The sequence below is a fragment of the Ricinus communis genome, chromosome 2, assembly GCF_019578655.1.
Source record: "Ricinus communis isolate WT05 ecotype wild-type chromosome 2, ASM1957865v1, whole genome shotgun sequence".
In the NCBI taxonomy this organism is placed as follows: Eukaryota; Viridiplantae; Streptophyta; class Magnoliopsida; order Malpighiales; family Euphorbiaceae; genus Ricinus; species Ricinus communis.
In genome coordinates, this window is record NC_063257.1 from 14,450,899 (window position 1) to 14,477,032 (window position 26,134).

Genomic DNA, 26,134 nt, shown 5'->3' on the forward strand with positions numbered 1-26,134 from the left:
CTCTTATTCAGAATCAGACTTGGGATTTAGTCCCAAAGCCAAAATATGTAAAGCCCATATCATGCAAATAGGTGTACAAGATCAAGACTCGTCCAGATGGTTCAGTTGAGAGGTACAAAGCTCGACTAGTAGCACGAGGTTTTTCACAGCAGTATGGATTGGACTATGATGAGACGTTCAGTCCTGTAGCAAAGATTGCAACAGTTCATGTTTTGTTAGCTCTAGCTACAAGTAAGTACTGGAGCTTGTGGCAGATGAACGTAAAAAATGGTTTTCTGAATGGAGAGCTTGATCGAGATGTGTACATGGAGCAACCAAAAGGATTTGAAAACCAGCTAAATTTTGAATATGTTTGCAGGTTGAAGAAAGCGCTCTATGGATTGAAACAAGCTCCTAGAGCTTGGTATGGAAAAATTGTTGAGTTTCTCATTCACAGTGGATATGCAATTGCACCAGCAGATTGTTTATTTGTGAAAGCTAGAGAAAGGAAACTAGCAATTATTCTTATTTATGTGGATGATCTTATTATCACTGGAGATGATGTGACAGAGATCTACTAGACAAAGGATAATTTATCAGTTCGAGTTTAGATGAAGGAACTTGAAAAGTTAAATCACTTTCTTAGTTTAGAAGTGGAGAGAACATCAAAAGGATTGTTCTTGTGTCAGCATAAGTATGCAATGAATCTTCTTCAGAAATATGGAATGTTTGACTGTAAACCTTTTTTTATTTCGATAGAGGTGAACTCAAAATTGAGCATGTCAGAAGGCAAAGATTTGGAGGATTCTGTTATGTATCGACAGATTGTTGGCAGTCTAATATATTTGACTCTCACGAGACCATATGTTACTTTTGTAGTTGGAGTAGTGAGTAGATTCATGCAAAATCTAAAGAAGCCTCATTTGGAAGCAGTTCGGAGAATTCTGAAATATATCCGAGGTACACTTGATCTCGGTATATTCTACAGAAATGGAGTACCATGCAAATTGGAAGGATACTACGATGCTGATTATGAAAGAGATTGTGATACCCGAAGATCAACTACTGGGTATGTGTTTAGTCTGGGATCGGGAGTTATTACTTGGTGTAGTAAAAGGCAACCAATAGTGTCACTGTCAACAACAGAAGCTGAGTATCGTGCAGCGACGATGGCAGCACAAGAAAGCACTTGGTTAGTGCTGTTGATGGAGAATCTACATCAGCCAGTAGATTATGCAGTACCAATATATTGCGATAATCAATCATCTATCAGTTTGGTTGAAAATCCAGGATTTCATGTAAGGACAAAGCATGTGGAGGTGCAATATCATTTTATTAGAGAAAAAGTATTGGTTGGAGAAATCAAAGTGTTACAGGTAAAGACAGAAGATCAATTGGCTGACATTTTCACTAAAGGACTTAATAATATGAAGTTAGAAAAGTTTAGAAAACTACTTGGCATGATTTCAAGAAAGCATATCAAGGAGGAAATTAATAATGAGGGGGAGTGTTAAGAATCATTATTAATTAATAAGATTTAATGTATTGTTGTTGTTTTTTTACTCAAATCCCACATTGGAAAATTTGAGATTTGAGATTTTTTTGTTTTTTTTTTTACCACATTGGAAATGTAGTAGAATACAAGGCTCCTCCATGTATATATAATGGAGGCTTCACCTTGTTAATAATTCATTCCAAAAATAAGTCTTATGTATTTGACTAAGTTTGTTTTTCTTCTTTCTTTTTTATAGTATTATTTTTTATGGGTTCAATTCTCTTCAAAGGATATTTATAGAAAACACTAAATAAATTTTTTTACTCTAACTAAATTAACTTATACTTTTATGTGTGCCTATCTTTTTGGGATAGAAAAAGTATTATTCTAATAATTAAGCATCATTAATTTTTCGGTAACAAATTATAAGAAAATAATATAATTATAAATTCAGTTTAACAGATATTAACTTTTTAAATTAGAATGTAAAGAAAAATATAAACGTCAGATGGTGTTAAAAAAAGAAAGAGAAAGAAAAAAAAACTATGACACTTCAAGTCAATTCACAAGCTTTCCGTGATGTAAAACAATACACTTAAGAGTTCAAAACAAAACAAAACAAAAAAGAAACTTAAAAGTCACGGTATGAGAAGATGATCTAACTAAACTCTAGAACCCACTAGATTGAACACATACAAGACAAATACTAATTTGATAAGAAGTAAAGTTAAGCTACATAAATTTTGTTGTGAGGAGATAATTATATTTTTAGTGTCTGAATTTATCAAGAAATAATAATTGGATGATTAAATTTTTAAAATTAATAATTAATTGTGACAATTTGTAAAATAATAACAAAATAATATTTTTATCAAGTGATTTTCAGGTTTTTCTTAGATTTTTACAGATATATATTAGAGAGTAAAAAGTTTATTCATTAGTGATATAGTTTTAGAATGAATTTTATTTTATATAACTTTTTTTTTCTAACTTTTATTAATCCTTAATTTAGTAGTCCTAATCTTTAATTTCCAATTCCTAAATTTTAATATTTATTGCATTATAAAACTCTAATTACTTAGTAAAAACATATTTGTATATGATGGATAAATTTATCATTTTATTATTTTTACAACACATTTTTATCACATATCTTTTATTTTTCATCTCATTTAATATAAAAACACCTACATTAGTATTTATATGTTTGACCTGCTAAAAATACTATTTTTTTTTTTACAGATTGCCACACTTAATTGTTAATTATAAAAGTTTAACCACTCGATTGTCATTTTTTGACAAATTTAGATACTAAGAATATAATTATCCTTTTGTAACTTCCAAAGTACACTAGATTAGTGACGCAGATAAGACGGATTGTTTCAACACTAATGAAATAATATTATTATGATAAAGTAATAATTTTAAGGATAATAATAAAATAATTTTATTTTTCTTTTGTGTTAACTAGTCCAAATTGATTTTAGAATTTTAAGTATAATTAATCTTATCCTTCTCTCAAATTCACCTCTTTTCAATCTCTAAGACTCAAGAAAGACAGTAGCTTTCATCATCGGGTTTTTCATAATTTCTTTGGTGTCTAGATCCAGAAAATAGATGCTGACAACTGAACTGGAAGAAAATATAAAAAAAGAAAATAAGCATTATTTAAAACTTGACATCCAAACTGGTTGTCAAGCTTTTATAGAGTTTCTTATTGACGAAGAGGGAGTATCAAATGTAACAAAATATAAAAAAGAGCACAATCATGACTTATATTTAGTAAGTAAAATATTTCTTCAATTATACAACAATATATACAAAATCAATTAGAATAAGGAATTGAATATGATGAATATCAAAAAAATACTATGAACATTGAACAAAGTATTAATAAACGTGCAAGAGAATATTAATGAACATGCAAGATAGTATTAATAAAAATTTTAAAATAACGTAAATCAAGACGACGCTTTTTCGTTTAATGAAAATGCTTTACACATGTTATGAGCTCTGTTCTATGATGCTACATGGACCCTGGTCCATGATATAAGTACTAGAGCTGATGAACCTCCTTGAGACTTGAAGTTAAAAAGTTGTTACCTTTCTGCCCATTTAATGTCAGGTTAGCAAGCAAGTAATAATTGCATTTTCTTCCTTAAACACGTGACAAACCTCAACTTGCCAATCTTTGCTAAGAAACTCTCTACAATCCTTAACTAAATTGGAACATTGGTAATGACAAATATCATTAAACTTTAATGAACTCTCTGCAACCTTATAGGATCCACTTCAAGAATAAGATTTTTGAAGCCTAAAATTTAAAGCCAAAATAAGGCCTTATTTTGAGTATTCTCCCTCCTTTCGCTAAGTCTGAATTGCATTTACTATATTTATATGTATTTAATTTGATCCATCTTTCACAAGGAGGATCTCACCTAATGAGTTTAAGAACTTTGGTGAGGTAGGAATAACTCATTATTGAACATAAAAATAGTACTCAAGACAACATTCACTATAAAAATATAGTGTTTAACGACATATATAACTGTCGCTAAATGAAGGAAAACCATTTATAAAACAGAATATCAAAGATTTTCAACTGCTGACCTCCATCATCAATAGCTTGAATGACTGTCAGTTGCCTGTTGTTAAATTTAGTGATGGCAAGAGCCATTGTTAAACAAGTCCATTGCTAAAGGAGTACCCTTTTCTGTCACCATCACTTGACTTTGCGAATGGAAAGTCATCGTTAAAGACTATTGTTAACTAAAATAACTATAATGACAATAATCGTCGCTAGACGCTGTCGATATATATTTTTGGTATGTAAAATTATTTAAATTTTTCGTTAACACATTGTCTCTTAGGTTAGAAAATAATTATTTTTTATATCCATCATTAATCCGTTAGTAAAAGCAAGTTCTGAAAAAATTAAAATATGTTAATGATTATTATTATCATTATCTATTTTTATTTATATATTTAATAAGGAATTAAATAAGAACAATTCATTTGAAAAAATGCATAATACTATTAATTTATAAAACATAAACAAAAAAGGTATTAAGAAATTATCAAAAAGAAAAAGTGTAACCCGACTAGTCTAGGAGTTGTCATTAATGATGACCACCAGTAACATCAGGCATATCACTAGTAAAAGCACGAGCTAGTGTAGTTGAAACAGACAGTGGAACCATGCCTGCACTAGACATTCATAACATATGTTTCATTGTCCTTTCCAATTTTGCTATCCGTGCACCATACTCTTGGTCCAATTTTGCTCGAAGCTCGTGCCTTAAGGTCTCCTTATCATTTATTGCGGAGTAACTAGTACTAGCACATCCATGTGGCTACGTGAAAATGTGTGCCTCAAAGCTTAAGCTGTATACTCATTGCTTCATCTCCCCTTTGATGACATCCATGATAAGCTGTGACATATCAATTGGTGGAGGATTGGAAGAATCCTCAACTGCCTGAGAAGTAGCAGCTATCTATTCCTTAACCAAGTACTTACATATTCACAGGATCATGTGCTTATATACAACGCAAACATTAAACAATGAGTTTTAAAACACCACCTAAATGTATGCACATTTTATTCTCTTTTAGATACTCAAATATTTCTTGAACTAATCTATAAAATCATTTTCAAGTTTAGCATCCACGTCATGACCAAGCATGTTTGATGGACTTACTTTAAATAAATATTCAATATACATGCTTCACATTTTGGAAAGAAGTGTAGTACATTAGAAAAGAAACTTAATTTGTGAAAATTCATTGTTATTTTTTAAAATTTCCTCAATATATGGATCAACTTTAGAGCAATTAAGTAAAATATTGTTTGTGAGCTGATTTATACTCTTCACCTGTCAGGTACATAAATTTCACTGTTTAAAAGGGTCACCCGTGATGCTTGAATATAAACAGATTTTCCTATGGCTCTTCTACAATATATGTGTTGCCCATCATCATTTTGAGGCATATTTTTATGCTTTATTCTTACACGGTCCTCAAAGCAGAATGAATAAAATGATAATGCTTCTTCAACTAGTTAAGCATTGTATATTAATCCTTCCACCTTTGCTATGTTTCTGACATTATTTTTAAAATTTGAAGGTACCTATGACATTAGAATGACATAAGTAATTGATTTATATTACAATTTAATGATTTATTATGATTATCTTATTAGTGTTATTTACTTCTCAAACATATACATTCATCTGCATTGAACTGGACATGCAATCCTTGCTTTATAAGCCAAATAGATCGAAAATATTTCATAGAGTCAAAGAAGTTTGGATGAAATATATATTTATAGAGAATGACAAGAATGTTTGTCTCCAATCAATTCATATCATTAGTTCTAAGACATTAGTAATTAGTTATATAAAGAAGACACTCAATTTTATAAGGGTTTTTGAATAAATATATTATAGTCATGGATTTTCATCCCAAATAACTTAAGCATATTCATGTCAATATATCAGCCCATATTAGACACATATTTGTTACGAAATCTCAAACTCTTGACCCACTCACATAAAACTTCCTTTGCTTGCTTATGAAGTGTAAAACTAGCTTTTAGGTCTTTTTTTATAGCATCATTCCATCTGAATTCAGGGCATGGAAAATAATCATTTAGCTCCTCTCTAGATTTAGATATATCTTTAATTTTATATCAACAGTCATCACAGTGTTGAACATATTATCGTCCACATTCTTTTTTATGCTCATGAGATTCAAGTCCTGATGAATCAGATTGGAACCAGTATGGCAAACCCTAGAAAATGTTCTTTTATCTTCTAACCACATGTTTTATCGGTTAATTGGTCTCATTTTCACCCTTTTTTAGCTTCAAGTCCTCTATCTCTTACAATATCTTATGCCAAGATTGAACAAGTGGGGATTCTGTTACAACTTTCTTATTCTTAGTGGAGATCATTTGTTCTTGCGAAATGGATGATCTGCAGGCAAAAACTACCATTGGTTGTCAAACCATGATGGTTTACTACTGAACTTCAAAGTGAAAGCTTCAGATTTGACCATGCAATACGAACATGCTAACCGTCCAGTAGTACCCCAACCTTACAACATCGAATATATACAAGAAAATTACTAATAGTCCATATTAATACAACTCGCGTTTGAAAATTTTATTTCCTTGAAATTTCATAAGTATAGCACCCAATTCCAATAACTGTTTTAACTCTATAACAAGTGGCTGTAAGAAAACATCCAACCTATCTTTTAGGCTCCTTAGCCCTAGCACAATTCATTGCCTCCCAAATATCAGTCTTTTAACTCATAGACATTACATATAGTCGTGCAACTATGTGCATAATATTACACGAAATTTCATAAAACCATGAAGCTTTGTGTCAATATTGTGCGATATTGCGTCAAATAATACTACATGGCTTTGGAGTAAAACTACACGATATTATGCAAACTCATGCACTTTTGCACAACACTTTGCTGCTTTAGGGTTCCAAAAGGCTATTTTCCGAGCTTTGTACCAGGGTTTTATGTCCCGAGAGTATTTTTTAGGGTTTTATGACTATCCAAGCTTCTGTAAGATTCAAAAAAGAAATCAATTCTCATCATTGGATTTAGAGACGTTCCTAGATATCTGATTTAAAAATTCTAGTGCTTACAAATATTTTAATAATTTTAGCATATAATCATAATGATGCTGTACAATTTTTATATTTAATTAATTGATATATTAGATAATAAGTTACTTTTCTAATTAAGGATAATTCTAATCCTGAAAATAGTATATCAATTTATATTTTTATTATTGAAGATGAAAAGATCCTAAAATATTATATTTGATGTTATTCTATCAATTATTTTATTTGTTAAATAAAATTATATGCACTTAATTTATTATTAGCTTGGTTATATATATATATGTGTGTATATTTATTTATTTTCAAATAAAAATAGACAGTTTTAATTATTTGAATTAAGCCTACACTAGGAGACTACTAATTGAAACTCTAAAATTGAATATACATGTAAAAAATTTGAAATCTTTTATCAATTTAAGAATACTGACCAATTATAAATAAATAAATAAACAAATAATCAGATTACAATTGATATAAATCGAAAAAAATAGATTAAAAAGGATAATTAAAAGAATTGATTGAAGTTACTATATCATATGTCTACCTGCCTTTGGCTCTTTGCAGTCCATCATCCATTTTCTCTTAGGATTTTTTCATAAATAACATTTTTACTGTCACAAATTTTTCTTTAAGAAATACTGTAAATTAGAATACTGTATAAATTATAAGTCACGTGTGAGTAAGTCTAGTGACACTATATGCGCCAAAGAGAGAAGGGTTGGCCTGACACTCAGCAATAAAAAGTGATTGCAAGAGAGAGAGACGGAGACAAAGCCATGTATACATGCGCACCCAATTTAGAACACATCCTCGTAAGGCTGTCTTGAATTCTCTTTCCCCTGTAAAGCAACAATTGTTCTTCTTTAATAGAGTCAAAGAGGTCAGCAATTTTTTCTGACTTAAATTTATATATATATATTACTGTGTTATTATCATTTTTCAGGGCATATATTGTTTGCTAGTGAGTTTATCAAAATCCATGAATCAATTAACTAATTAGTTGGTTCATGAGCATCTGGAATAAAAATATTTCTTTAATTGATATTAGTATGCTTTATTATTTTTATATGAATAGAATAATTATTTTAAAAAATTTATAAAAATAATTACAATAATGATAAGTTAGAATATTTTTATATGAAAATATATCAAAAATGATATATAATATAATAAAACATAGAATATTTTTAAAAAAGATTATAAATTATAATTATCAATTTAGATATTGAGTTTATATTATATTGAATCTATTAAGAATATAATTTATTTACATATATATAATTTATATTTTAAGAAAATTTAAAAAAAATCTTGAAAATAACTTTTTTTTTTATAAATATAGAGTAAAAGATATATGTTAGGTATAAATTAGTTATATATTTAATATCTTTTAATCAAAATTTAAATTTTTTCAATATATTTAAATTTTAAATTTTATTTCAGTACCAATGATTTAATATCAATGTTTATTCAATACAATGCAATCTCATTTAACTTATTTTAATATAAATTATTTATATATAAAATGCTTATTACAATTATATCCTTAGAAAAACACAAGTAAATATTATAGTAAATGGTATATATTTTACAAATATGTGTATATATTTCGTATATTTTTGATATATATTTCGTATATAACTAGTATATGACTTATTTTATATATATATGTTAATTATATTTTAAATAATTTTTTATAATGAATATTAAGTATATATTTATAAATGTATAGTATATCTAAATATTTTGGTACAGAGTTAGTATATATTTCACATATTTTGATATCTAGTTAGTATATATTTAGTATATTAATAATATCTATTGGTATATATTTAATATATCTTTGGTATTATCTATTTATGCGTATTATTTTATTTTTATAATTATAGATTGTATAAGATTATTTTTTTTAAACTAGTCTCTGAAATATTTAATATATTTTTAATCTTTTTCTAGTTCTTTAATTTAAAATAAATAGGTGTCATTATTTGTGTAATTATTTTAATTTAATGGCTTTATAACTTTTATATCTTTAAATTACGCCAATACATTTTATTATTTATTTGTTTGAAACATATAAACTTTTAAAATAAAAATCTTTAAATGAAAATATAAATACTAATGAAATTAATTGAAAACATACTCATAATTCGAGAATTACATTGAACCTTACATATAAACTAGTACTTATTTTGAAAATCTTTAGAAAAAAAAGTACAAGGATTAGTTAGCTCTAATGTAATCCTATTAAAATCTAATTAATATTATCAATCTATGAATATTATAAGAAAATATATTAGAGAAAGTAAGAATTACACCAACTTTATAGAAAGAACCATACAATTATAGACCATCAAAACTATTAGTAAATTAATTTGGAAACTCATTTTCATCTTCCTTCACTAAGTCAGCTGCCACCTTATCGTCACTATTTTCATATTTTTTTGCTCTTCCTTCGAATCCTCAGTTGCATTTGATCAAACATTTGGATATCATTCATCAATAATGCAAATCCAGAATCACAAGCTTTAACCAAATCAATTCCAACACAAACACAAGATATTACAAACTTCAAACCATAAAGTGTAAGATACATTCCTTAATATCATAATTAAATGACCATAACATAGTAGGTGACACTGTGAAATGGAAACAAACAAACGAGACACATGAAGAATTATAGTTGTCTTTCTCAAGTTATTAGGAGAAACATGAATTTGTTTTTTCTTGCAAATTTTTGAAACCAAAGAATCATTACAAATAATAATAATTAACCAAAAAATATTTAACTAAAATCCACCTTAAATATATTAATATTTTGAGATTATAACCACTAAAAAAAAAACCATCAACTATCAACCACCTGTGTTGCAGGCCGCAACACAAACGCCATTTCAATCCATGAGTTTACAACTGCAAGAAGAGTAAATCATAAGTAAGAAAAATAATTGAAAAGAAGACAAGAGAAAGGAGTAAGAAATTAAAAGTTTGAGAAAAATAGAAAAGAATAGATATGGTTGAAAAAAATAAAAATAGACAAAAAAAATAAATATACAATATAAATTAATAAAATAAAAAGATATGGCGAAAAAAAATATCTTTAAAGAAGCACCGTAATCTTTAAAAGCATCTCTTAGAAAACCATGTCTTGCATCCTCTAAACTGTTGCTGTTGCTGCACTTACATAATTTTTTTTTATTTTTTAATATAAAAAGTCTTTTACTGATTTAATGATTGGAATGATTTAATTAAGTCATATTTTTCTAAAATCTATTTTTTATTGGAATATAAAAAAAGATCAAATCAATAAATCAATATTGATAGCTGAGTAATCTTTGATCAGTAATTATGAGGATAATATTTACTATGTTTTATGACATAATGCTCCTATGATCATTATGTCTACGGCCCAATAAATAGATCAAATGTGTTTTGTGCAAATATATCATCAAAATCTATTAAATTTTGTACTTTTAACTTAACTATGTTAACCACATGTTTATTATAAATAAATTTCATTAAATTAAAAAAATTTATAATTATACGTTATACAATCGTTGTTATTATTTAATTATAAAATTAAATTTATAGTAAAATTTAATTTTTTTAATTTTTATATATAATATTTTAAAAATTACAGTAAATTAAATATTTTATTATTTTTAATATTTTAATATTTTTAAATTTTATTAATGAAATAATATAAAGTTATTTTAAAAATATTTACTAATTAATTTAATATTATATAAATTAGATTATTAATATAATTGATATTACTATTTCTTAGGATTAGAAACTATTTTATAATTAAAAACTAACTTATTAGTAAATATAATCTTAAAATATAACTAAAATATTATTTTATAAATTATAATTATTATAATTAGAAAATTAATTTATTAGTTAACATAATTTTAAAATATAATTATTATACTATTTTTATGATAGAATTAAATTATTATCTAATTAAAAATTTATTATTAATTAATATAATATTAAAATATAATTAATATATTATTTTTAGAATTAGAATTAGTATTATTTAAGAATGTGACTTATTAATTAATAAATCAATAAAAGTTATAAAATTACATATAGCTTGACTCCTATGTGTCAAAAATTAGTATACATGTCAAAATAAAAATTTTATGCGTCAGGATATAAGCATATATGTCAAAAGAGTTTTAAATTTCAGAAATTAGTATATACTAATAGTTTACACGTCACGTTCTGTGACCGTTATTATTATATAATTATAAAATTAAATTTATATATAAAATTGAATAGAATTTTTAATATTTAATATTTATTCATCATATTTTAAAAATAATAACAAATTAAATATTTTTTAAGTTTTATTAACTTGTTAGTATTTTAAAATTTTATATATAAATTAATATTATCAATTAATTGATATTACTATTTTTAGCATTAGGAATTATTATATAATTAAAAAATTAATGTATTAGTAAATATAGCATCTAAAATATTATCTTTTAGAATTAGAAACATTATCTAATTAGAAAATTAATTTATTAGTTAATATAATATTAAAATATAATTAATATACTATATTTTATGATAATCACTATCTAAGAAAACTAATTATTATCTAATTAAGAAATTAATTTATTATTAATATGTTATTTCTTAAGATTAGAATCAGTGTTTAATTAAAAACTAGTCGCTTATTCGTGCGTTGCACGACTTTTCTTATTATTTCGACTATGAAATTAAGTTGATAGATATAATTTAATTAAAATTTAATATTTAATATTAATTTATAATATTTTAAAGGCTTAATTACTAATTAAATCTTAAACTTTACACTTTTTAATAATTTTATCCAATTGTTTTAAAATTTTAAAATAAATACATATGCTTTTAATTTATTTTTAAATATTTTCGGTAATAATTTTTAAAATATTACAGTGAGAAAAATGACGTGGCAAGTCAATTATGTTTATTAACATAAAAATTAGTGAGTTAATAAAAAATTATTGCATTTAGATATAAAATATGTGAAATAATATATAAACATGAAATTTTTAATAGGCATATTCTTAAGTGGAGGATAAACTATTTTTATTAATTAATAATTATTATTCTTTTAATAAGTACAATAGACTTCCCTACATCATTTTTTTTACTGTGAAACTTCAGAAATTGTCATCGGAGAATATTTTTAAAAATGAATTAAAATAAAGGAGAGATGCATCGCTGCATACCTTCTAGCCAAGAAGGTATACTGGTTAAAGGGGGAAATAAGTCTTTTTTTTTAAAGGCTCTTTATCTAAAGCAGTGTGCCTCTGCGCTGTAGAAAGCTTATGCCGGAGATCCAGCAACCAGAAGACTCTCTTTTCAAGGATCTCTCACCCGTTCAGGATACCCAACGATTATTCCATCTTTCCATAGAAGAATTATATATTAAAAAGTATTAGCCTCCTTCTTTTCGTTCTACCCGGACGATTCTTCTACTTATCTTTTCGCCCGTTGGGTTTGTGATACATTGATTCTACAGATTCGAATCTGGGTGCCCCTGCGCATAATATGGATAGGGATGCCGATTCATATGCGGCTAGAAAGGCCCATTTGATTTTAAAATTTTAAAACAATTGATAAAATTGTCAAAAAAATATAAAATTCATAATTTAATTCGTAATTAGGCCTATTTTAAAAAAATAACAAACTAACTATTTTAAAATATTTTTTTAATTTTTAAGATTTTTAAATAATATGTGCAATAATATTAAAATTATTTTAAGAATATTTATTAATTAATTTTAATATTATATAAATTAATTCTATTTTTAAAGTAAAAATTTATTGTATAATTAAAAAATTAATTTATAATTGAATTAAAAATATAAATTAATATATCATTTTCTAAAATTGGAAGTGTTATCTAATTAAAAAACTAATTTGTTTGTTAATATAATATTAAAATATAATTAATATGTTATTTTTTAGAATTAAAGTCAGTATTTAATTAAGAATGTAACTTACTAATCAATAAAGAAACTATAAAATTTACACATAAGCTTGAATTTCATATATAGAAAATAAGTATACATGTCAAAATTTGTGTTAAAAATTAAGCACACGTGTCAAAAAAATCTTAAGTCTTAAAAATTAATATATCTATAGATGTAATTTACTAATCAATAAATTAATAAAAAAACTATAAAATTAACATAGGTTTGAATCGCATATGTCAAACATAAATACATATGTTAAAACAAAATTTTTATATATTAAAAAAAGAGACAGATGTCACAAAAAATTTTAAGTTTCAGAAATAGATATATATATATATAAATTTTTTTCCAACTCATGTTGAATATATCATCTTCAATATATTTAAATAAAAACATAAACAAGATTTTTAAAATAAATTTCTCAAAAATTCAAGAAATAAACTCTTAGATTAAGAATTCAAATATTATTTTTTTTTCTTTTTTCTTTTTTCCTCTTTCTTATCCTTTTCCTCTAAATTTTTGTCCATTTCTTATGTAGAAAATTTTCCAACTGAATAAGTTCTATTTTTCTACTTCTTGTTTTGGAAAAGTTCTGTAAAGGAAATATTGCATTTTTCCCAACCTCAGAATTCATAAATATTGTACATGATTTAACTTTGATTTGAATAACAATGTGGCTATAGAAATTCCAATTTTTTTTTTGTCTAGATAAAGCCTAAACATTGTCTTCATCTTTCACGTGAATCGTAACCCTGAAGTGCAAAGGGAGGGGCAATTTCGTAGCAATTTCGAAAGAGAATGGCCCCAAATGAGTAGGGACAAGTGTATTCATAGCCATAAAAATCAGCCATACATCACATGGAGATGCAGACTTGGAACTTTAAATAATATTTGACTTCAAAGGGCAATCCAAAATAAAAAAGATAAGGATTTGATTGAAATGTACAGTAAATTGACCCATCACTTCTTAGATAACACTGGTATTTTTGCTCCTAACATTAATGGCAATTCAAAACTTTTCTGGGATATTTTAGACAACATAAAATCTGGCAACCATTTTTCTGAGACATTAATGCTTCCGAACTTTTAAGAAAAGAGGAAATCACATGTATTGTGTTTTGTACTTAAACTAATTTATTATTGTCATTGTAATATATAAATAAATAAAATTAAATTATTTGTCTTTCGTTATTAAAAAAGAATAATTTTTATATATCATTTATATTGTATTGTCAACTGTACGATAATATCATAGAAATATATTATAATTATTTATATTCATTATCAATGTATGTTATTAACTATATTGACAATTATAACATGAAAATAAATGATAGTTTTAGTCAATTACATACTTGAGTTTTGTGAATTTTGTGTGTAGTATATAAAATAATCATATCGTATTAAACTCATTAGAGACTTTAACTTTTTCTATCTTTTTCATTATCTAATGATATTATTTTTTGATTTTATATAATTCAGTTGTTATATTTTTAATGGATATAATTTAAGCAAGCCCAACATATTAAAAATTATGACAATCGATTTTGAAGTTGGTTTTATTTTTAAATTGATACAGTATTATTTCTAATGTTCTTTTAGGTATTTATATCTAATTTTATATGAGTTTACAATGTATATCTTTTTTGTGTGTTATAATAATGATTTAGATTATATGGCATATCAATGATACTATGCTTCTTTTTCTTTTTTTTTATCTCTTTTCTTTAATTTAGAAAGTTTAAATTTTAATCTTGGTCTTAATAAAATGATTCATTTTAATTGGAATGAAATAATCTTTTGATACTACAAACTTGCACTTTTTATTTTGATACTATGAGTATCTTTTTTGGTACTAAAAAATGCATTTTCTTTCCTCTTCTTTAAGTTGTACAAAGATAAAACTTGTGCATAAAATATTTAGTAATTTACTATTCGCATAATAAGACATCACAGATTTATGTTTATACAATTGACTTGTAAGAAACACAGATCATACCACATGTATATAGTTCTTTTTCACAGTTTATTGCTGCTTTTCACATTGTGAACATATACCTTTTTAAGTACAAGCTATATCTCATGCAATACCTGGACTACAACGCATCAATTTCTTGCATAAATTCTTGCATTCATCACTCAAATTTGGCATCAATTTCTTTTTTTAAAGTTTTTTTTTTTTTTTACAATTTTGGTTAAGAAATTTTTATTTGTATGCTTTTCAATTTATTTAAAATTTTGTTAGGAAAAATATACTAAAAGTATACATAAAAAAATACCAAAATGATATCATTTAACTTGCATCATTATCAAATCACTTGATCAAACCAGCCAAGTGAGATAGAATTATCATTTTTTGTATCGTTATATTTAGAATTCATAGATTAAAGGATATTACATATTTTTTAATAGCAGCTTGTGTTTTGACAATAATACAGATGTGCGTTTTACCAAAAATATACTCAAAATGCAATTAAAAATACATGAAGATAAAATTAAAATAAAACCAGAAAAGTCATTTAAATGCGCAAAAAAAAATAGTAGTTTTGTGTTTATAGTAGCTATTTAGATTTTTATGATAATAAAAACATGAATAGAGATGAAGAATGAATTTGAGTACTATAATATAGTTTAAAAAATTAGCCGTATGAATAAAAAAAGTTAAATTTTAAATCATAAAAAAATTTAGCTGTTAAAAAAATTATGCAGCTCTTTTCCCATATATATAACTTGAAAAAGAATCCATAAGAAGCTATACAAGGACAAAATCCAAAGTGCCATCTTTAGGGACTTCTAGATGTGCAATTCTTTTTTTTGGTAAAGACATGTGCAATTTCAATTACAAGAATGAAATGGAAAGAACCTATTGTAACCAATAGTAGTAGTAATCACAATTTAGCTTCAATCGTTGAGCTATTTTATAAATCGAATTAAAATTATTTATTTTTTTCATTAATAAAACCTAAACCAAACCAAATTAGAATTATTGGTTTTTTATTTATAAAAACTTGAACCAGACTGCCTTTAATAATTAAACCTTAAAAACAATTCAGTGTCGAGTAGCTGTTACGTAATGACCCGAAACCATATCACATTACGAGATATTGCCGCTTTGGCCCCCTACTAGCCTCATGGTTTTGTCACTTTAGCGGATTCGAGAACTTCCAAGGAGGTCACCAATCCTGGAATTTCTCTGAACCAAGTACGTTTAACTTTGGACTTTGGAGTTCCTATAACTCCATAGCTAAACAACCAAATGGTGGCTCAAGTGATTAGTTTAAACTCTTTACATATATATTATCAACCATTCTTGCTCCATTTACCTTAGAGTGCTGCCATTTTAGATGCCTGCCAGAAGCCGCTCCTTGTCCAGGCGTCCTATTCATGCCCTGGCATCTACTTCTCCCCCTCATCGGACCGCTTCTCTAGGCCAGGCTGTCGCATGGCCACCAGCTTCCGTCTAATTCGTTCTTGTACCACACATCTACTAGAGGGGTCTTGCTCTGATACCATTTATAACGACCCAAAACTAGATCACATAAGATATTGTCCGCTTTGGCCCCCACTGGCGTCACAGTTTTGTCCCTTTGACAGGTTCAAGAATGGGAAGTTCTCGAACCCGCTAAAGGGACAAAACCGTGAGGCTAGTGGGGGCCAAAGCAGACAATATCTCATGTGATTTGGTTCCGAGTTGTTACATATTATATTTTCTTTATCATTTTCTTTTAATTTTCATAAGTCACTAAAGCACAATAATAATAATAGTAATAAAAATAAAAATAAAAATAATAAATTGATTATTAAATATAATTTATAACTATAAATAATAATATAAATAACTACAAATGTCCAACCATAATTTATTTGATTATTGCAAAATGATATTGCTCCTAGTCTATAAATCTAAATGATAAAAGAACTCCAAAAAAAATGATGCATGGAAACCTCCAGAAATTGTGAAGGCTAATATAGTTTTAGCAGTCTGAACACATTTTCTCAATCTATAGATAACCAAAAGCTTGGCAAATGTAGCTAAAATTCTCTTTTGTATAAAAGTCTTCTAAATTGTACCCATTGCTTCCTCAGTCCCAAAACTTAAAACAGTCAAAGGGAATAACAAATAAACCCAATGAGAATAATAATATTCTCTTTGAACCATAAATAACTAACTTTTGACACAAAAAATGAGCCCATCCACCGGCTTTTGCTGCAATCCTACTACTGAATCTTAAGCATAGGAAAAACAATCACATCTCGAATGCTAATAGAGTTTGTCAAAAGCATCACCAGCTTGTCAATGCCGAATTTCCAATCCAAAGCAAACTCTTCCCATTATATGTTTTTTCCCCATAAAACTATACAATAGGAAAGGCAAATCAAGCTTTAACTTTTTAAAAACATGAATATCTTTTTGGATATTAGACGTCGATTTCACTTTAACAATTGAAAAGATAAAATCCAATCTTAAATTATCTTCAAAGTGTAACTTGTGTATATTGCTAATAGATTTACTATATAAGACATTTTTCCAAGGGTATAAACAAATAGTTTAAGAACCTTTTCCAACCTCTACCAGAAAGAGTTTCATTAGATAGAGTTGATTTTCGCTAGTGATAATCTTTAAGGAAAAATAAAAAAACACAGCATAAAGGTGATTACCATTCTTGAAGTAGGAGGCATCCCATATTCCAAAGCCGCTAAAAAGTCATCGTCAAGTGTCACTTCATATGAATCATCCTCGTTCATCTATTTGTGTAGCTACAATCTAAGGCAGTGAACCTATCGATACCGACTAGCACTAACGATGAGTATCAATGTCGTATTCTCGGGTAAGGGTGATCCTATAACTACTGCAGCATCTTACGATATCTAACCCTAACAAAATGAATGAAGTTGCTACTCTATGATTAAATGTAAACAAGCGGTTAACTAAGTGTCAGATAGTTTGAAAGGATTTAGTAAAACAATCAAATAAAAAAGCAAACCCAAGGGGACCTAAGCTAGTTGGATTTTAGTGAAGATAAAGATTATATTAATTACCAATTTTAATTACCCGTGGATGAATTCTTAACGGAATTCAGTTTTCCTCTCGAGATAACCAAATTCCTAAACCTAATAACCTAAAGTTAGAATCTCTTCCTAACAATCGATTATTAAATTAGCATTAAGCTTTAACCTGCCTCTATTAAGCTTTAACCTGCCTCTATTAAGCTTTGTTAATTCTTAATCCGGCTAGTCAATTACCTCTTATCTCTAATTGATCATTAACTAGTTCTTGCTATTCAAATTTCCAATTACTAAATGAATTTCTCAATTATATAAAGCAATCTAAATACTACAACTCACAATGTCTCATGAATAATGTGATTTCTCATTAATAATGAAAGCAAGAAGAGACAAGCATTGATAATCAAAGTCTCATAATCATTAAAAACAATCCAACAACATAGGAGCCCCAATGGTTTTAACAAATTTAGTTACTCATACTAATAAGCAACACAAAGTAAAGAACAAATTTAGAAAAGTAAATTAAAGGCATGTACACCATTCTTCTTCAAGTTGGATGGAAAACCCTAAATTCCTAATTCCGAATGATGAACCCTAATTTGCCTCTTGAATGCCTTAAATCTCTTCTTGATCTTTAATTTGATGTTAAAACCAATGTAATCCTTCCTTCAATAGATGAAATGGTCTTCTAAAGTCAAGTATTGAAGTCTGGGAAAAGATGGCTTATTCTTGTATATGTGAAATCCAGTCAGAAAATCGAATCCTTATTCAATAAATCGCATTTGCATATATAAATCTCTCGACGGCCGTGTTGAGTCCGAGCCGTCTTTGGACCTTCGAGTCCTGCAACTTGCAGCTTCTTCCTGGCTGTGCCCTCGTCGGTGCTGAGCTACCATGGGCCGTGGTGGCTTCGGAAACTGTGCCAAAATAGCACTCTTGAAGGTCAAGTGTTGATGGTTTAGCACAACCAGAGTCCAGGCCATGCTCAACCTTAGAATGCTAGTCCTTGCTCAATTTTGATGGATTCTGGTCCGTAATTGCGAGTATTTCCCTCGATTACTGATAATGTCCCTCAATAATGACCTGAAACATGAAAGGAACCAAAACACAGGTGATTCTGGCATAATAAAAGATAACTATGCATAAAAATATAAACAATTGGCCATATAAACATGTATGAAATGATACACATTAAATCACCGCACACTTAAGCTTTTGCTTGTCCTCAAGTAATGAATAACTTAATACATGCACAAGCAACAATCACCCCTCAAAATCCATGCTAAAGTTCACAACTCAACCTTATTCAACAAATAAAGAATGAAACTCAAGTAACTAACAAGTTATACACCTTTAAAGAAAAACTATAACAATACCATCTCGGGGTACAACTTATATAACAATTCAGCATTAAAGACTAAGAACCATTGCCTCACAGGAATCTCTCAAATCACTCACAGTATTTACAGGTAAACAAGAAAATTCCCTCAACGCAGCTGCACACAACCTGTTTACCATAAGCTTGCTCATCAATCTCATCTTTGCTACCGCGAATAAATGAATACCAAAATCAAAGGGTCTTTACAAGGGTTGAAATATGGTTGAGGTAAAGGTAAGAATATTTGGATAGAAATGTAAAGTATACTGAAAAATCATGCACTTATTTGAAATGAATGCTTCAGGAACTGAGTGTTAAAACAACAAAAATACTCACTAAGCCTTATTTGAAGTAAAGGATGCTCACAAGAATTAAATTCAAAAAAGCTAAGAGCTAAGAAATAAGTTAGAATTTTTTTTATATATACTATGTATATATATTACAGCAGCTTATATAGGGGCTGCATGATTAGTAACATAAACAATGAAAATAGTTATCCAATTTAGATTGAAGGGAGCATCAAAGAATGACTAAAAAGACTACATGAATTTATAACAAAGTTAGGCACTATGATTCCATAAATGGAGAAGCATAACACATAATTACTCAGTATACAAGGTGAAAGGAAAGATAGATGTATAGAATGGTGTATGTGTAGTGTATAGGTGTAACTCATGAAGAAAAGGTTAAGGCTCAAAACTGGCTGACCAATGGAAACAAAGGGTAGGCTTTTGGCTAGATGTGGTGAATTCCTAAATTGCCCAAATCATCTTATGGTATTCAAAAATTCATGTAACCTCAACAAGCATTACAGAGTAAGTTCTAGAAATAAAATTAAGTACAGTGCACACTCAAACAAGAAAAATCATGAGCATAATGTGCAATGGATGCTCAAATTTTAGTTCAAAAACTCACATTTGAAATGGCTAAAATTTGCAATTGGTTCCCAGACTTATCAATTGAATCATCACAAAAATTGTATAAGAGATTGGCATAATCAAAGTTCAAAGTCAAAGGTTGTAAATTTACAAGAAACTCAAGTAACACCGGTTTAACTCGGCCAAATTGACATATTGAATACAGTGAAATTGCTTTCAAGAAAAAAAAATCGAGAGGGACAATCAATTTCTAGTGTGTGAATTAAGTCATTAATTACGAATAGACTAAGCTTAAGTGTCATGAAAAACCTAGGTCATAACATCCCAAGAATAGTCCATTATCATTGCCTAAACAATCAAGGGATAGAGCCACAGATACCTACCCCACACTTAAGTATAACACTGCCCATAGTGTTAGAAAAATAAAATTGGGTATAACACATAACTTAGCACATCAGAAAAATGAAAATCATATTAAATGTACATATCAAGAAGGCGAAGCAAAGTGTTCCACTAAAACAACATAACATGAAAGGAAAATGAAAGAAAATAACAAAAAATAAAAATGCAAAAAGAAACTAAAGTAAAGTAAAATAAAAATAAAGAAGGAAAATAAAAAGGAAAAGGAAAAGAATAATAGCACAAATTTTTGTCACTGCTAGTAGTCTACCGAAGGCGCATCCTCACTGGCTGGATTTGCTGGAGGGTGAGGAGTAGGGGAAGGCGCTGAAGGAGGGGGCGGCAGTGGTGGCACAGGGTCTGTGAAGCAACCTGCTAGATTGAACTCCATATCATCAATGAATCGCTAATTTTGTGCTCCGGTCTCCGCCATCTTTTCAATCTGCTCCGCCATTAGATCTGTTTGGGTGGCCTGCCTATCCAGCCCATGCATAAGCTGCTGGAGCATATCGTTTAAACCCTGAAACTGTGCCCTAGTCTCCTCTTGAAACTGCCCAATCTCCTTTCTGTGCTGCAGAAACTCAGTATAGTGCTGCTGTTGTAAATCACAAACTCGATCTAGTCGGTCAGCCAAAGCACTAATCTAAGCACTCGATGTCCCTGCAGAATAAGAAAAGGAGGCTCCAGATGTAGGCATAAACATTCTGGCTGGGTTAGGAATCCTAACATCTAGAATCTCAGCCGTAGGGTATTAGGCTCCTCTAGCTGCTACCTCTCTAGCCTCCCTTACTATTGCGCTGACGAGCCTGTACTCTATGCCATGTGGGTGTCGAGTAGCCGTGATCATCTGCATGTTGATCATCTGTCTGATCCCTAGTGGTGTCATATCACCAATATGAGAAAGCTTGGACAAACAGTTGTCCAATACATCTAGTCTCTTGGTTAACCTAGTCACATATGGGCCAAAACAACAGTGCATCTTCTTCTAGAGGTCGACTATGATTGAACGGACTTGACGAGCCAATAGATATCCCAAGTCAAGCTTCTTACAATGTTGCATAGCCCAGAGGATGAATACATCGGTCTGTGTGACCGCTCCAAAACTTTCACGACCCCATCTGTGGGCCCGTGACCGACACTAGGGAATGGGTAGGCGTAAGGCCACCGAATCCCGTAGTAAGCCTGACACTCACTGACTTAAATAAATCTTATCTCATTTAATACTATTGATTCCACAATTTCGTAACCATTAAATTCACATAATTAATTCGGTCTGCCAGAAGAATTAGGCGAGACCCAAAACTACAAGGAAATACAATAGATAAGTCTATTAATTCTACTGCGGAGAATCTAAGATTTTACAAGTTAACATACCAAATAAATTACATCACCTGATGATGAAGGAGTCGGGTTATTAGATAAGAGTCGCGAGAAGACTAACAGTCACGGATCTGAAAAACAATAAGATTGAGACTGTCAGTCTCGAGAGTGAGTTAAAATCATATATCTAGCAAACATCTCAATAACACATTTATTTTATTTGAAATAAATAATAAGTCATGCAAAAATAAACGTGTCATGTCATGCTTAAATTAAATAAAATAATTTTCACACGCTATGGGACGGAGTACTCCAGTAGATCCCTAATCTCAACACAAACATCTCGATCAATCTCCATACTGACATCTCGGCTAATCTCAACTCTAACATCCCGACTAATCTCATTCCAATAGAACTGGCACCCAGAGAGCGAAGCTCGACCAGGGTCCTTAACTCCAGTCCGGTCACTTAATATTCACTATCAGCCTAAGCCTTTCGGCTCTCTTATTCTAATAAGACTAGCGCCCAGAGAGCAAAGCTCGACCAGGGACCTTACCTCCAGTCTGGTCACTTAGATTTCCAAATAAGCCGGCGCCTAGAGAGCAATGCTCAACCAGGGACCTTTACTCCAGCAACCACACTCTACTAAGCCCAGAGAGTGATGCTCGACCAGGGAAAGTCCTAATCTTTACTTTTCAAATTTACCTATTTACCCTTTTCCATCACTCTCGAACCTATACCGATACACTCATCAACCTAATATGTTCTACTGCAGTCCCATCCCGTGTCAAAACAAAATCAATAAAAATTCTAATGCAGAAAATGAAGCATGCATAAACAGTACATAACCAATTAGTCAAAATATTAATCATTAAATCAAAGATATCATATAAAATATTTGCATGACACACGTAAGCAGATATATGACTTTAACTCACAGCTTTGGCGACCTCCTAGCTCTGCTCCGGTGCCTCGGATGGAGCGAGCCGGACAGACAGATTATCTAATCATGGAAAATAATTTATCAAAATGCTGAAATAATTGACCATTAATCCTAGGTCTAGATTCCTAGGACTGACTATCTAAAATCTCGACTTTGTTAAATTCTACCGAAACTTCGGCAGAACCTCCCTTATAACATGGACATTTGCCCCCCGTAAAATGGGTCCAGGACCTGCCAGAAAAACACTTCAAATATCCAACAATTCATACAACGGGAGTCGGATCCCCAAGACTTCACTAATTTCCCGATTCCGCCACACATCACAAAACACAACCAAGGCAGGCAGTTTGACAACAAATATTTTAACACACAATATTTTCTAATATTCAACACAATTCAATAAACATATAACTTTATCAAGTAATTCTAAAATCAACGGGTCAGAGAAAATTACTGAGACGCTTGATTGCTCAGTCGACTCGCCTCCAGCCGCCGGAGTCCGATCGACGATCCGAACACACCATCGGACTAGAAACGACGCGCTGATGACGATCCCTGCTTTCGATTTCCAAATCCGACCCCCAATCATCCAGAGAGATTTACGGACGATCTCGGCCGTCGATTTACAAACGAAGCCTGATCGCCATGAAACCGGTGCCATTTCGAAGTTTGAGCTGAGGAGAGTCGGAATACCCCCTCTGATCGTCCATCCGCCGCCGGAGCTCGCCGGAAAAGCAGGAAAATGTAGCTGCCACATACTTTCTCTCTCCACCGTGAACTTCCGACTCCGGCCACCATTGTCGACACTGCCACCGCCAAAAGGAAGCTCTCGCCGAGGGGAGTCGATCGCCACCAAGATCACGCAAGAATCGACGCCGAAGCGCGCGGCGCAAGGAAGCTTCACCACCTTCCTCTTCGCGTGTGTTGTGCCGTGCCGCCCGCCGAAAGATCGGCCGACGCCACCACCGTGAACCAGACGCCGCCGCCTTCCTCCTTCTTTTTCTTGACCATCTCCCTCTCTCTCTCTCCCCGGATCTTCTTTTCTTTTTTCTTTCTTTCAATATCGACATTTAGCCCCTGAAGTTTTCTTTCTTACCTTTTGGTCCCTCAACTTTTTTAATTACAACAAATTCACCCTGTAAAATTTCTAATTAACTCCTAAACTTTTCTTTAGCCTTTCAATTAAGCCCCTAACTATTTAATTTGGGCCAAATTAGAGTTATTAAAAATACACAATTATTTATATATATATATATACCCCTGCCGACATATTTATTTATAAAAATACCAAACATACAAATTTTCATTAAACCCCCATAATAATAAAATCATTCTTTTAATCCTCATTCCAAATAAATTTTTAATTTATTCCTAACACACAATTAATTTAAATAACCAATTTGCTAAATATTTTCCAACTTAAAATTAAATACCACTAGCTAATTAAAATACCAATTTTTCCAAGAAATTTCTTTTATAAAAACATTCTTTACAAATTCTTCCAATATATAATTCTATTTATATATATATACATTTGGGGAAAATTTGGAATGACAAAAAATATAATTTATTTCTCAAATAATTTACTTAATTAATTTCTTAAAATTTCAAACTAATAGGATATAGAAAATAACTCCTTATTTATCTAGCATTAAAATTCCATTTAATTCATTCCAACTGAACCAAATAAAAATAAAATAAAATTAATTTAAATAAAAAACTCATTATTAATCATTATTAATATTATCCTTATTAAAGAAAAATTCCGGGTATTACAAAAACTATCTTCCCTGCCTGTAATCGTATAAGCTAACAAAGTATGGAGATAGCGGAGATGATTCAAAAGGTTAGACGCCTTAGACCTGCTAGGGTAGTATGATTCCAGCTTGAGTACTAATGAATCCCACATGGTGTCGTACGAGATTGGGTTAATGTAGATGCATCCCTGATACTCCTCGTCCGAGGTCTTCTGCTCAGTCCATAATCCCAAATGCATCTCGAATTATGGAACTGGCATTGAGAACTGCCTTCCTCCAAGTCTGAAGTAAACTGCATCAGGTTGATGCCAGTTTGTGATATGTTGCTGCAGAAAGAAGGTGCTGAGGAATTCAATTGTGAGCTCGTGGTAGGTTGGCTCAATGATGTTGAAGAACCGTGCGTAAGGCAGAGTGTCGAGCAGTGCACGCACATCCTAAGCCAATCCCACTCTCTCCAGGGATACAAAGTCGATGCAACATCCAACCATTACTTGCTTCTATCCCATGACTTGGAAGCGGCTCTCATTATCAAATTCTGAAATGTCCATAAGGGATGTCGACTAGGTGTGGGTGGATTTGCAGCTGGTGCTCTTCATGCTCAGACTAGTTGCTATTGTGATGGGGGTGCTAGTGCTGATGAAGGTGAAGTGGAGGAAGATGTTCCTTCGCCACGTGGGCGCTTATTGGTAGCGGCGCAGTTGCGGTTGCTTTCGACGAGATTGATTGTGGTCCCTCATATTGCCTAATACAGTCAATCATTAGTATTCGAACAAGAAATCAAGTTAACATAAATTATACCGAAAATCAAGTAGCATAAGGGCTATAATTTGACTAATAAAAAACTTTAGTCTTAAAGCTAAGACTAAAGCCTCAATTTCCTATAGAAAACTAATTCACAATTACATTCCAGCTCACATTATTGCGCACCAAATAAAGAAAATTTATGCTATTAATTTTTCATAGTAAAATGCCATAAATAAATTGCTGCCAAACCCCACACCTAACATTTTATTATTCAAAATCACACAAACATAGTAACTAATCTAAACTAATTCTAATCTAAGTCAAATTTAAGCAGTGTAACAAAACAAAACAATAACTCAATCTAAGCAATAAAGATTGATAACTACTAAAGCGTATCAAAATGTCTGAAATAATAAAAATTACATAAAAGAAAAATCAAATTTAACCAAATAAAAGCAAAAGGCGAAGAGACTTACTTGAGATTGCCGTGACAGGTAAGAAAAAATCAAGACAAAGAAGAAACAACACCTTAGAGCTTAGAGAGGGAAAAGTAGGAAAAGTTTTTGAAATGGTATGCTTATATAGTCATAGGGGTCGACGGCGGTGGAAGGCCG

The 26,134-nt window shown here is 29.9% G+C and overlaps 1 protein-coding gene across 1 annotated transcript; it reads left to right on the top strand.

The window, feature by feature from the left end:
• Positions 1–680: 680 nt before the first annotated feature.
• LOC125369268 (uncharacterized mitochondrial protein AtMg00810-like) lies at positions 681–25,522 on the top strand. The gene is made up of 3 exons (XM_048371280.1): positions 681–1,355; positions 25,109–25,177; positions 25,328–25,522. The coding sequence occupies exons 1-3, from the start codon at positions 681–683 to the stop codon at positions 25,520–25,522; spliced, it is 939 nt and encodes a 312-aa protein (XP_048227237.1).
• Positions 25,523–26,134: the final 612 nt, after the last annotated feature.

Excerpts from the sequence above, each read along its gene's own strand:
- LOC125369268 (XM_048371280.1), top strand. The coding sequence starts at position 681 with ATGAATCTTCTTCAGAAATATGGAATGTTTGACTGTAAACCTTTTTTT. Across the intron at positions 1,356-25,108 it reads GAGAAATCAAAGTGTTACAG|AAAGAAGGTGCTGAGGAATT; the intron begins GTAAAGACAGAA and ends ATGTTGCTGCAG. Across the intron at positions 25,178-25,327 it reads ATGATGTTGAAGAACCGTGC|GGATGTCGACTAGGTGTGGG; the intron begins GTAAGGCAGAGT and ends AATGTCCATAAG.